The 14,036-nt window shown below is 46.5% G+C and overlaps 1 protein-coding gene across 1 annotated transcript in view; it reads right to left on the bottom strand.

The window, feature by feature from the left end:
• CNTNAP2 (contactin associated protein 2) overlaps positions 1–14,036 on the bottom strand; it is a 259,111-nt gene that overhangs the window by 149,113 nt on the left and 95,962 nt on the right. Inside the window, exon 6 of the mRNA XM_053898623.1 lies at positions 8,417–8,653. Within this exon, the coding sequence (XP_053754598.1) occupies positions 8,417–8,653 (237 nt within the window). The remainder of the gene's footprint in view (positions 1–8,416; positions 8,654–14,036) is intronic.

The following is a 14,036-nucleotide window of genomic DNA, read 5'->3' as shown; positions in this document are numbered from 1 at the left end:
GGGCTTCCCGGGCCCCCCAAGCCTTACTCCTCCTAAGTTCTGGCTCATTTCACCTCAACACGTTATTCTTTTCTCCTCTCCATCTTGCTTCTCCCCAGTGACGACAGACAATATTCAAAAAGAGAAATAAAGTATTCTAGATCCTGCGGTTAATTAATCTGCACCGCAAACATAACTTGTATTTATTTATGATTTTTACAGGCATCAATTTTTTATCTCATTTTTTTTTTTTAATTTTTATTTATTTTTGAGACAGAGAGAGACAGAGCATGAACAGGGGAGGGGCAGAGAGAGAGGGAGACACAGAATCCGAAACAGGCTCCAGGCTCTGAGCTGTCAGCACAGAGCCTGATGCGGGGCTTGAACTCACGGACTGTGAGATCATGACCTGAGCCAAAGTCAGACGCTTAACCGACCGAGCCACCCAGGCACCCCTTATCTCATTTTTAACTCAAATTGGAATCTTCATGTTAGTAGCTTTCTTTCTTTTTTTTTTTTTTTTTATATTTATTTATTTTTGAGACAGAGAGAGACAGAGCATGAACAGGGGAGGGTCAGAGAGAGGGAGACACAGAATCTGAAACAGGCTCCAGGCTCTGAGCTGTCAGCACAGAGCCCGACGCGGGGCTAGAACTCACAGCCCTCACGGACCGTGAGATCATGACCTGAGCTGAAGTCAGCCGCTTAACCGACTGAGCCACCCAGGCGCCCCGTTAGTAGCTTTCGACATCCCATCGCTTAAAGACAGGGCCGGCAATCTGGCCAGAGTGACCAGCTGTAAGTCATCTCACAGGGTCTTTGTGACCTACCAGAGGAACAAAACTGATACCCTGATCTTTAAGTTGTGAAATAAAACATGATGAAAACTTAGAAAGTAAACAGCAAGAAGAAAATAAATAACGGAAAGTCACCAGAAATTCCACCATCCAGGGATAGCTACTCTAAATATTTTGCGGTATCTTTTCGCAGAAATCGATCATGCCCTTCCATATCCGTATGTTCATACATAAGTGCAATAGTTTCTAAACACTGCCCTCCCTTATTTAGGCATCGTAGCATTACAGGTGTCGTTTAAATACTGTACCGTGTTCCTGGAACTGAAAGCAGCATTCATTAGATTAATTGAGAATTAATTGTATTTCCTAATTTTGCCTTCTGGTCCAATCTGACAAACCTTCCGTAGTTCTACGTTTTACCTTAGTATTTTATCCTAGGTTTGTTTGCTTCGAGCGTTTCAACCAAGCTGTTGATTTTCACCTCCTAAGTGTGTTTCACTTGCTCTCTCCATCTCGGGGAAGCACAAGCACCTCCTGGCACTGGAGTGCCCTGTGTGGACCCTAGAGGAGCCTTCTTCCTGGCCAATGCAGATGAGCTGACCTGTCTCTGTGCCTTGGTGCTGGCCACATGACATCAGGGACCTGACGGCCACCACCTGGGCTTCACCTGCATCGTCTTCTAACTGCATCACCTGATCTGAATCAGTTTCTCCTTTTTTAAAAAGTTTTTTAAATGTTTTCTTATTATTGAGAGCTAGACAGAGACAGAGCACGAGCAGGGGAGGGGCAGAGAGAGACAGAGACACAGAATCCGAAGCAGGCTCCAGGCTCTGAGCCATCAGCACAGAGCTCGATGCGGGGCTGGAACTCAATAGACCGCGAGATCATGACCTGAGCCGAAGTCGGACGCTCAACCGACTGAGCCCCCCAGGAGCCCCGTGAATCAGTTTCTCCTTAACAATGAGCCCTCCTGGCCTCACTTCATTGTGAGGTGGGTCCTCTCTTTCTCCGTGCTTCCTCTCCCTACCAATCCCAGGAAAGGAGAGGTCTTACTGGCACTTCAAACACAACATATGCAAAACCAGACATTGATCTTCGCCGCCCCCCCTCAAAGTATCCCATCTCCATTTTCCACCTACTTCAGGTTATTTAAACTTGAGGTTATTATCAAAAAGCCCTACTCTCCCTCTTCCCGCTATATTAAACGCAAGATCTGTCAGCAAATCTCCTTGGCTCTATCTTTATTACTTTTTATTATTCTTTTTAGCGTTTACTTATTTATTTTGAGAGAGAGAGAGAGAGAGATCAGGGGAGGGGCAGAGAGAGAGGGAGAGAGAGAATTCCAAGCAGGCTCCACACCGTCTGCATAGCACCTGACGTGGGGCTCGAACTCACGAACTGTGAGATAAGGACGTGAGCCAAAATCAAGGGTCAGACGCTCTGCTGACTGAGCCACCCAGGCACCCTGGCTCTATCTTTAAAATACACCCCGACACTTATTTTTCATCACCTCCGTTTCCACTCCCTGGACCACACCACCAGCATCATTTGCCTGGATTACGGTACTCACCTGCATTCTAACAAACCTCCCTGCTTCCACCATTCCTCCACCTCTCCTACCCCAACCGGGCTCTGCCCCCACCGACCCAGGCCCTTCTGAGAGGGCGGTCAGAGGGATCCTCTGCTCAGGACCCTCCATGGGTTCCAATCTCACTCAAAGTAAAAAACCAGTCTTCATCATGGCTCACCAGGCCCTGCATGATCTTTTCCTATAAGATCTAAGATAATCTCTTATTCTCCTCTTTGCTACTCCTCACCAGTCCACATTAGCCTCCTTGCTATTTCCTCAGAAGCCAGCATGTTCCTGCCTCAGGACCTTTGCGCTGGCTGGCTCTTCTGTCCCGGATGCTCACTTATTCCCAGTTATCTGCATGGCTGACCCCTCCCCCCCTTTAGGTCTTTGCTCACATGTTGTCTTCTCAGTGATTATTTCTGTGAGTTCCTCATTAAAAGAAGAATTTACCCACTTCTTTTCCTTGGGCAGGCCTTCCCTTTTCTGCCTTAGTTTTTCCTCATGAGAGTAAGAATCTTTGTTTCTATTCTCTATACTTTATTCCTAATTTCCAGAATAATGTCTGATACTTAGTAGGTACTGAAAAAATGTTTGTTGAATGAATGAATGATGGTCTCCCTGCTTCTGTGTTTTTTTCTTTTGCAGAGAGAGTTCTTCAAAATGCATAAATGAGGGTCACCTGGGTGGCTCAGTCAGTTGGGCATCTGACTCTTGATTTCGGCTCAGGTCATGATCTCGTGGTTTGTGGGATCGAGCCCCATGTCAGGCTCTGTGCTGACAGGGCTGAGCCTGCTCAGGATCCTCTCCTTCCCTCTTTGCCTCTCCCCTGCTTGTGCTCTCTGTCTCTCAAAATAAATAAATAACCATTTTGAAAAATGCATAATTGAGGGGTGCCTGGGTGGCTCATTTGATTAAGCATCTGACTCTTGGTCTCAGCTCAGGTCTTGATCTCAGGGTCATGAGTTCAAGCCCTGAGTTCAAGCCCTACTTAGAAAAAACCAAACACAAACAAAAACAAAGTGCATCACGGACTATTTCACTGGTCCACTAAAAACTCTTCAAAGCCTTCCAGTTGCTCATAGGATGAAGAGATACATTCTAAATGCCCTGTCTGATCTGAGTTCTGTCTGTTATTTTCAAATGATGCCATTTACTCTGTCACATTTTACATTCCAGCTACCTTGGGCTTCTGTTATCCCCTAGAAAATACAATTCTCCTTTCTACCCCAGGACCTTTGGATACGCTGCTCCCTTTTCCTGAGCTGCTTCTCTCCGCACCCGTCAGTGTTTTACCCTATTTTTTCCCTTTCCCCTAATAGCATTACAAACAATCTATTATTTGGGACCGAACAGGAAGTGATTAGACAGTTGTTTGGTTACATGCAGAAAAATAAGTTGATTGCCTTGAGTGTTGACTCCCTACTTCTCGTGCGTGGACCCTGTATAATCACAGCCAGTTTTCTCAAATACACAGCTGTATTCATTCATCATTTATTTATTCATTTCTTCAGAACACATTTGTCCAGTGCCCATGAAAAGCGCTGCTGAATCCAATTTTTTTCTCTTTTCTGCCTTTCTTTCTTTGCAAATATGATTTAAAATTTCGGTAACTGCCTCACTTAATGGCAACTGAAATGATTTGCTTTGAGAAAACAGACGATTTGGAACGTTAAATTTATACGTAGCGGATATCCATAAACAGGAATGGCAATATTCTTGAATAATAAAATTTAAGCGATATATTTATTCCTTTCAAATAATAGTACAAGAGGGCCGCTAAATGATGGGAGGGAGAATATTAATATTTGCCATTAATATAAAATATTATTAAACTGGGAAAATACCTCTCTTGCATTTCTGGTTCATCTCCCAAGTGAATTAAAGCAGTCACAGGGGCCTGCTCTTTTATTGGCTGCGGGAAATAATGTGCTTAACAGATTTACTCTCTCCTGGCCGTCATCATTACCCTCACCAAACACTTACGGGGCATCTATTGTAGGCAGGAGATGGAGTGCGGGGGGCTTTTCATCTCGCTGAGAAGACAGGGCATATTTATAACAAAGACGGATAGCAGTCCGGTGCGCTAAGTGCTGGACAAATGACATTGAAAAGAAGTGTCCTAGGAGTCGAAAGAAAGGAGACGTCACTGAAAGGAGGTGAGGCTCCGTCTGGCCCTAGAATGAAAGTCAGGTGTCGGAGCCAAGAGGGAGCTGCAGTTCTTTGGGCTGAGTGGGCAGGAACAGGGGTGTCACACGCATTTGGGGAATGATGAGGAAGAGGAGGGTGGTGGGGCGCTGGACACGTGGCAGGCTGTAGATCCCACCTGTGGACCGTGGGTAGCAGGAACTGCTAACCAGAGCACCTGTTGCCACTGACGTGGACTTCAGACTGCGAAGGGACAGGGCAGTGCTTTACAGCAACTGTCTGGACTCCCCCCCCCCCCCACCGTGAGGGAGACCCCGTTTTACAGAAGAGGGCGCTGGGCACGAAGCAGATTGAAACCTGGACGTTCGGGTTCTGCACTCGGAGCTCTCACCCCGGAGCCCAGGGTCTCAAAGGGCAGGCTGCATGATTTGGGATTCCTCTTGCTCTTCCTGGGGGAGGAGGGCCCTACTGATGCATGATGAGGGACCTTGTGCACGAAGGCTGTGGTGGGTAAGAGCGAGGTGGGGAGGGACTGGAAACAGGGAGAGGGAGGGGTCAGAGCACACTGCCATCCCTTGTGGGGGTAACAGGTGCCAGGAGCCTGGCTCCCCCAAGACCTCAGCAGACCTGAAGGAGCCCCGGCCATTGGATGGAGTCCCTGGGTCAGTGGCATCCCAAACACAGCCTCGTCCATTTGTTCAAGCGCCACTCACATGTAAGAATTGTCCATGTATGCCATGGCAGGAGCGACGTCGGGGAGCATCGAATTCGAAGGCATCTGCCAGGAGACCAGCGGTGGGGAAGAAAAGACAGCGACGTTCCCCAGGGACACGTCCCTCAAGGGGGATGATGGAGCATTTGGGAATGGTGGCACACCTGGGAATCTGGGTGTCTGGGCGACGCCTGCACTGTCAGAAGCACAGGGTCTGGGGGAGGATCAGAGGGTCTGGTTCCAGAGCAGCAATGGCAATAAAGCCTTCAATGTGTTGTTACGTTTGAAGGATGGCAGGGCGTTACGTCAAGACTTCCTAGTCTTTAATTTTGGCCTGATAGTTTGGCATAGTCCTTGCTGAATGAATTCTTCAAATATTTCTAACTTTAAATACCAATTAATAAAAAACACAGTCTTTGAAGCATGAGAAAAACAAATTCTGTAGTATAAATTATTAAAAAAATTTTTTCCAATGTTTATTTTTGAGAGAGAGAGAGAGAGAGCAAGCACAAGCTGGGGAGGGGTAGAGAGAGGAAGAAAGGGCTTCTGAAGCAGGATGCACCCTGTCAGCACAGAGCCTCATGCGGGGCTCAAACTCACAAACCTCGAGATCATGACCTGCGCAGAAACCAAGAGTCGGATGCTTAACCAACTGAGCCACCCAGGGGCCCTGAGAAAAACAAATTTTCATTAGTCGTTTGAGGACGGCCTTGTAAAAGTAGAAAGAAGCCAACTGGTTATGCTTTCCAGATGCATGGAGGGTGTTCTAGAACTCTCTGCAGTGTGGAGAGAGTGGCAAAGCTCTGGGCCTGGAACCAGATCGCCAGATGAGGGTGAACGTCACCTGACCTCACTGTACTCCAGTTTTATCGTCTGCTGAAAGGGGATGAAGAGCGATGTCTACTTTGTGGTTGTGTGGCTCACAGGAATTAATGCAGCTGCAACACAGCACCCCTTGGGGCATCATTAAATGGTAGCACCAATGTGGAACCAATTACTCGAAACCCTTGCCGCGAAGAACGCCCATCAACACAAGCATGAGTGTTCACAGGGACGGGCATAGGTTGTGGGAATGAGAGTTACTGATATTGTTGGGGACTGCATTTAAAATTTTTTTTTAACGTTTTATTTATTTTTGAGACAGGGAGAGACAGAGCATGAACAGGGGAGGGTCAGAGAGAGGGAGACACAGAATCCGAAACAGGCTCCAGGCTCTGAGCTGTCAGCACAGAGCCCGACGCAGGGCTCGAACTCACGGACCACGAGATCGTGACCTGAACCGAAGTCAGCCGTCCAACCGACTGAGGCACCCAGGCGCCCCATGGGGACTGCATTTTAATGTGGCAGTGACTTAAGGAGTAGATAGCATGGCACCTTCTGGGAAAAGTTCATAAAGCCTTGAGAAGCCACATGTGAGCACCACCCCTGGGCTCTGGGAGGTTGGGGCACGGAAGTGGAGAGCCTCATCGCACTAAAAATCCATTTAACCCGATCCAGGGGGAAATAAGCTTAACTCGTGAACTTCTGGAAAGCAGGGGCCATGTCCTTTTTTCTTTGGCTTCGTCATTGATTTTACTTATTATCTTTTCCGATGCCTTGCAAGCATTTGACATTTATAAAAGAGTAGCAGGAGAAGCAAACCAACAAACAAGAGGTGCTTTCTGCTCATATTATGGTGTTTTTGTTTTCTATCCACATTTTTCACAGAGCTAAGCTGATATTATATAGTCGAGGTGGTAGCTTGCCTTTTTTTTTTTTTTCATTTAACATTGAATTACATACAACTTTTTTCTCCACGCTCTTTTCTCCATAAATGTTACTCTTAATGGATACATGGTAGTCCTTAAAATGCTGACTCCCTCTTTTACTAACTATTTTACTACAGTTGAACTTCAAGGTCTTTCCTCATATTTATTTTTACAAATAATAAGAGAATAATAATAGAGGAACATTCTCATGCTGCATCTTTGTCTGGTGTTTGGCTTATTTCTGCCCCTCCAAGCGGGGGAGGGGCAGAGAGTGAGGGAGACACAGAATCCGAAGCAGGCTCCAGGCTCTGAGCTGTCAGCACAGAGCCAGACACGGGGCTTGAACTCACTAACTGCGAGATCATGACCTAAGCCGAAGTCGGACGCTTAACTGACTGAGCCACTCAGGAGCCCCTTGTCTCTAAACTTTTTAACCAAGAGTGAATTGTCCAGAGAAGAAGTCTAAGAATTTACTAGGTTTTAAAACTCAAGCTGACCTGGGTTCATAATGATAATTTTTGCTCCCATGGGAGACAATCCTGATCTTTAAGAATAATCACTGCAGAGCAAGATGGTGGGGGCAATGAGAGAGGTTGTGTCCACTTCTCAGCCCGTATAATCTCTCTGGGAAATGAAGGAGAGACATCTGCTCCCTGATAGACCTACAATATTTCTATTTTTGAAAAAACAATTTTATTAAAACTTTTAAGCATCTTAGAATTAAAGTTTTCTAAGAGGAATGGAACCCTCAGTGTTTGGCACACTTATGTATTTTTAGGACTGCTTGGACTTCTCTGAAAGATCATAAACCCACTGGTATATTCACACAGGACAGCAACTGTAGTCTCACTCTGACCCTCTTGAGTTCCATGCCTATTTGGAGATCAAGATGGTCCCAGACGTTACAAGTGTGAAAACACTCCTGCTTTAAGCAAGCCTTATGAATATATTTTATTTTATGGGATATATTTTATGAATGTAAAATTCTGAGAGGGATTAGGAATGAAAACGTTTCTGTTTTTCTATTTCTATTGAAAGTTATATATGTTCCGTAGGAACCTACTGATACATTATCATAAATCAGGGTAATTCATTGATTTATATTAAATTAATTCCACGACTTCAAAGCTCATCTCTATTTAGTATAGCAGTGAATGTATTTGTTTGACAGGAACCAAAAAAAAAAATCATCACACATACGAAGCCATCTCATTTTCATGTAATATGATTCTTGTAAAGAACGCGACATGCCTTAGCAAGATTACTACGACACATTGCTAGAGAGCACTCAACGGACAAGTTCCTTTCTTGGCTCTCCTACCGGGATATGAGATTCAAAGACTTGGGTGACTTGCTCAATGTCCTGTGGGGAATAAAGGACGAGGCAAGAACAACCCAGACTTTCTAGAACATTCTGTCCACCCAACATGAAGTAGCAAAGCTTAGGCATCCTTGTCCTTACCAGTGGGTTTGATGAGAACGGCCAAGAAGTCTGTCGTGAAAGAACTGACATACAGAAGGATGCAGGGCGCCTTGGTGGTACTGAAGCTGAAGTGGATCCCCTCGTGGGTCAGGTCTGGAGGGGAGTTGTTCTGATCCGGGGACATGTCTGACCTACTGCCCGACTCTTTGGCACTGACCCCCGATGCCTGGAAGTTATACCGTAGCCACATCCCTTCTTCAAAAAATGCACCGACATCTGTTGAAAAGAAAAAGACAGAAAATTGAAAAACGAAGAGAAATCGGATATGCTGATACCGACAACAACTTAAGCTCAGGTAAACTGTTAATTTTGTAGTAGCCTCAGTTCAGAGGGCAGGTCCTGACTCCGGGAGGGGATCAGATTGGGCTACTTTCTATGGAGATGGATCTTATTTCATCAACATGAATATCAAAAAAAAAAAAATCAAGTATGGAGGTCGGTAAATTAAAAAAAAATTAATGGGGCACCTGGGTGGCTTAGTCGGTTGGGCGTCCGACTTCGGCTCAGGTCATGATCTCACGGATGAGTTCGAGCCCCACGTCGGGCTCTGTGCTGACAGCTCAGAGTCTGGAGTCTGCTTCAGATTCTGTGTCTCCCTCTCTTTCTGCCCTTCCCCTGCTCACATCCTCTCTCTCTCTCAAAAATGAATAAACGTTAAAAAAAATTAAAAAATATTAATAAAAATTAAGAAACTGAAATCATACCGGAAAAAATTTTCATGTACAGTACTTAGGCCAAATAACTAATTTAGGTAGAAGAGATAACCCTGGAAATAAAGGAAGTGGTATAACATAAACACCAGTTTAAGGAGCTCCTGGGTACCCTCTTTGAGACTGGAGTTAGTTTGGACGTTCACAAAGGAGAGCCCTCCGCAAAACCCTGGGGAAGTCCCAGAAGGCTTTGGGCACAGTGCTTAACATCACAAGACGTGAAGCTAGAGAGAACTGGGTTTGAATCTGGCCATAAATTAGCTGTGTGGTTTTATGGGAAGTTACTTAATTTCTTTTTTTTTTTTAAGTTTATTTACTTATTTTGAGCGTTGGAGAGTGCAAGCAGGGGAGGGGCAGAGAAAGAGGGAGAGAGAGAGAGAATTCCAAGCAGGCTCTGCGCCGAGCACAGAGCCCGATGCAGGGCTTGATGTCATGAACCGTGAGATCATGACCTGAGTCCAAACCAAGAGTTGGATGGCCTAATCATTGCTAATTGGTTCTTAATCACTTCCTGGCAGCTCAGCCCCTCTGTTGATTCTCCCACTGTTTGCTCCCCAGTGTTCCAACATCACCTCCTAACTCAGGGTGAAGGCTGAGGTTCCCTCTCCAGATTTGTTTGGTCCTCATTGTCACAGCTCCCTTTCCCTCTGCACGTGCCCTTCTGAAAGTGTTTCTCAAACTTCATTGCCTATGGAACCTGTTATTCTCACAACACCCAACGTCCACCAAATTAATACCGTGAAGAACATATTTGGGAAATGCAGCTCAATTGTCATGAGTAGGAGAGGACAAATTCCAAAAGGGTTCTCTCAGCTGGAAATTCAGAAATTTGTCTGTGTTAAATAAGTCTAGAACAGATTTGGTGCGGAGTCATGAATCAGGGTCTGGAGTCAGGCACCTGTGGACGGATCCGGACCTACCTATTAACGGTGTCAACTTGCTAACCAACCTGTTACCCTGCTAAGCAACCTGCAGCATGTGAGACTGTCTTACATAATTAAGAGCTGCCTTGCTTGAAACGCAAGGACCTTTGATGGGAAACACAGGATTAAACAATGCTTAATCCACGCTAGTCACTGAATGACTTACTGGGATGTCTGATGCCATACTGGGAGACCTTTCTGTCCAGCAGAGGGCACGGGAGACACATGTCAACAATTTGCAATCTTTCTGGTGAGTGTTATGGAGGTTAACTCAGCAGATTGTGTGATGAGAACCCTCATCCGAGCTTGCAGGATCCTGAGTTGGCTTTCCCATGCTTTCAGCAGACATCTATTGAGTGCTGTCTGCTGAGGTTACAATCCTTGCTCCTATCAAGCCCTGGATCTAGAGGATTTAGATGACCAGGCATCATCAGAACGCAGTGGGGTAAAGCACAGGACCAGGTGATACAGGGGGTCCTGGAATATGAGGGGCACCGGCCCTGTCTAAAAGGGGCCAGGGAAGACGTCTGGGAGAAAAGACAGGAAGCCGAGACTCAAAGAACCAGAGGCTATGTCAACATGGCGGGAAGCCCAGCTTTCTAGTTGAGGGAGCAGCGTGCATCAATGCTTGGAGCAGAGACAGTGCGGTCAGAGGGATCATACCTCGGGTGAAAGTCATAACGTTCTTTTTACATCATCAGTTGTTTATGCAAGACTCATTAGCGCCCCACTACATTTTAGGTTGGGCGTTGGGGAAACAGTGAACGAGAAAGAGGTAATCACTGAGCTCAGCAGTTCAGAGCCCAGTGGGACAGACGGATGCTCCTAGGCCAGCTGCTGTGAAAGTGTCTAACAGGGGCTCCTGAGTGGCTCAGTCGGTTGAGCGTCCAACTTCAGCTCAGGTCATGATCTCACGGTTCGTGAGTTCCAGCCCCGAGTCGGGCTCTGGGCTGACAGCTCAGAGCCTGGAGCCCGCTTCGGATTCTGTGTCTCCCTCTGTCTGCCCCTCCACTGCTTGCACTCTGTCTCTCACATGGTCTCAAAAATAAATAAACATTTAAAAAAATTTAAAAAAAAGAAAGTGTCTAACAGATGGTGGGGGCTGGGGTTGGGCGAGGGGGTCAGTCAAGGGGTGCAAGCAGGGCAGGTCGCCTGAAGCAGACACACCAGGGGGTTCACTGGGCCACCAGAGAGGTTCTACCAGAGGACGAGGGCTCATTATCTGAGAACATCTTTGGGCCACGCAGGAGAGAAGGGGTCGAGCTGGTGCCTGGAGGTCGTGGAGTCTTCTGAACAAGCCAAGAGGCAGAGAGACAGGGGCAACGTATTGGAAGAGAGAAATGTATCTGGTGGTTGAAACTCAAGATCAAATCCCGAAGAACCTGGGCCTAGGGAGGGCTTCTGGGCAGTAGAGGCGGAGGAAGCCCCAGGCACCCCAGCTACAGATGCCACACATCGCCGGCAAGAACCCGGGCTTCCCTGAGCCACCTTCAGTTACTGCACTTCCAGAGAGTGGGCCGAACCGAGCCCCCGATAACATTTCTCTGCTGAAATGCTGGTTCCCGGGGCTAGCTCCAGAAGTTAGCTCTGAGGCCTCGACTCAGAGGGTCTTGGGAATCAGCAGGTAGAACAGGTTCCCCGGACGATAATTGTGCACACAGGGGTTTGAGATCCCGGGAGCCTAAGCCGAGGCAGGACGGCGCACCTGGCCGAGGAGGTAGCTGGGCGGTCCCGAGGGGGTGAGCCATTATGCATTCTTCAGCTAGAGGGGCGACCGTCCTCCCAAGGCAGATCATGAACAGAAATTCAGAAAGTGAAGGGTTTTAGATAAACAGACCAAAAAACATGCTACAGAGAGTACTTTTGGTGTATTTTAGAGTCATCGTTAGAAAGCTTTATGGATTCATGTCAGTTCTGGAGGAAGGAGAATACCAGGCTCGAAAAGTGTTATTCTAAACCTACATCATAAACCAACTGTTAAGCCAAGGCCTGGGAGTGCCGTGAACCACGTCGGTTTCCCAGTGGCAGATTTACGGCTGTCACTTCACGGTTTTACACGGTTTTTAAGGAAATGCCAAATCAGGGTTTGCAATATCATTTAGGAAAGGAGGACTCCCATCCTTTCTGAATGAATGACTAAAATAACGCTAATTTAACAAGCCCCAGATAACATCTTTTCCCTCACTAAATGATCAAATATTACTGATGTAGAGTGCGTAATTTATAGTTTTATACAAATGCGAGATAGCTTACGTTTTATGATGTTCGTTTTTTAGATGGAAAAAATGACGAACTTGGAGTCTTTTTTACTCTAAGATGTATTATAAAAGAGATTTGTTGAACTATATCATGTTTCTCAAAATTCCGAACAATGGTGCATCATCTGCAGGTTCAGGATCATAAGGATGCCAGAAACCCTGAAAGCAGGCAAGCTACCTTGTCATAATCGCTTCTCGGTTCTCGAAATGGGCCCCTGACTGACGAAGAAAAGTCGGCGAATGTTTGGAATAAAATACACAAAACTGTCCATCCCAGAATAATACCATAAAGATATCCTTTCCCTCGCGTAACCAAATCCCTGACACTTACCATGGAAGAGCAATGGTGCTCACCTGTTACTGTTATGTATTTTTATTTATTTATTTTTTGACAGAGATAGTGAGAGTGCACGTGGGCAAGTGGGGGAGGGGCAGAGGGCGAGGGAGAAAGAGAATCCCAAGCAGTCTCCGTGCCAGCAAAGAGCCCGACGTGGGGCTTGATCTCATAATGGTGAGATCACGACCTGAGCTGTGTGAGATCATGACCTGAACTGAAATCAAGAGTCTGATGCTCGACTGAGACACTCAGGTGCCCCACTTACCCCCATAATTAAATTGCCCCTGATCCCTTCCTTCTCATGCTCAAGAATCCCATTTCTTTTTGCCTTTTCACTTAGGATGTATTTTGCAACCTGATTCTTTTCATTCTCTCACTTCCCCACGAGCATCTGAAATTGAAAGTCCCCAACTCTACAAAGGCGCTCTTTTCCAAAAGCTTATTTTAAAGTCAGTAACTTGCGGGGCGCCTGGATGGCTCAGTGGGTTAAGCGTCCGACTTCAGCTCAGGTCACGATCTCATGGTTCGTGGGTTAGAGCCCCGAGTCGGGCTCTGTGCTGCCAGCTCGGAGCCTGGAGCCTGCTTCGGATTCTGTGTCTCCCTCTCTCTCTGCCTCTCCCCTGCTCATGCTCTGTCTGTCTCTGTCTCAAAGTAAATAAAAACATTAAAAAAAGATTAAGTCAGCAACTTGCAACTTGGACATACTTCCCCACGGGAACAATGTTGTAAGCGACGGTTACTTTGCCAAGAGAGTCCACAAATGCTGAATAACCAACCGGATGGGTAATACAAGAGAACTGCAGAGTGTCATCGTTTTTAACAATTAAAACAGAAACAACAAAAGAGTCAAGGTTTATTTCGAATGTGAGGATTCCAGAGAACTCTGCTCCCATAAGTATTTCATCTAACGAATCCAGGGGTATGCTGGTAAATGTGAAATATCTCGTTCCCCGGGTAGGGGAAGCCCTGATTTGTAGTGTTTGCCTATCTCCATGGTGTAAACAGCCCCCGCTGGCTGATTTCCAGCTGCCTGCACATCTCTACATACAGAGTTGAGTCCCAGAGGGTCTGGTCTCCCAGCCTGCGTGAACTGCGTCCAGCAGGTGGTCTCATGCAGTCACTGACCCAGTCCCTCAAGCAAACCACATTGACTGGCCATAACTGGGTGGCTCAAACGACAGAGGTCTATTCTCACAGTTCTGGGGGCTGTACGTCTAAGATCGAGGTGCCAGCTGATTCTTTCCCTGGTGTGGTCTCTCTTCCTGGCTTGCAGACAGACATGTTCTTGCTTTGTGCTTATATGGCAGAGAGAGAGGTGGGGAGTTAAAGGAGAGAGGACTAGCTTTCTGGTCTCTTCCTCTTCTCATAAGG

This window comes from Panthera pardus, unplaced genomic scaffold, assembly GCF_024362965.1.
Source record: "Panthera pardus isolate Hobbes unplaced genomic scaffold, ASM2436296v1 HiC_scaffold_9, whole genome shotgun sequence".
In the NCBI taxonomy this organism is placed as follows: Eukaryota; Metazoa; Chordata; class Mammalia; order Carnivora; family Felidae; genus Panthera; species Panthera pardus.
This window is presented reverse-complemented; position numbering and strand designations above follow the sequence as displayed.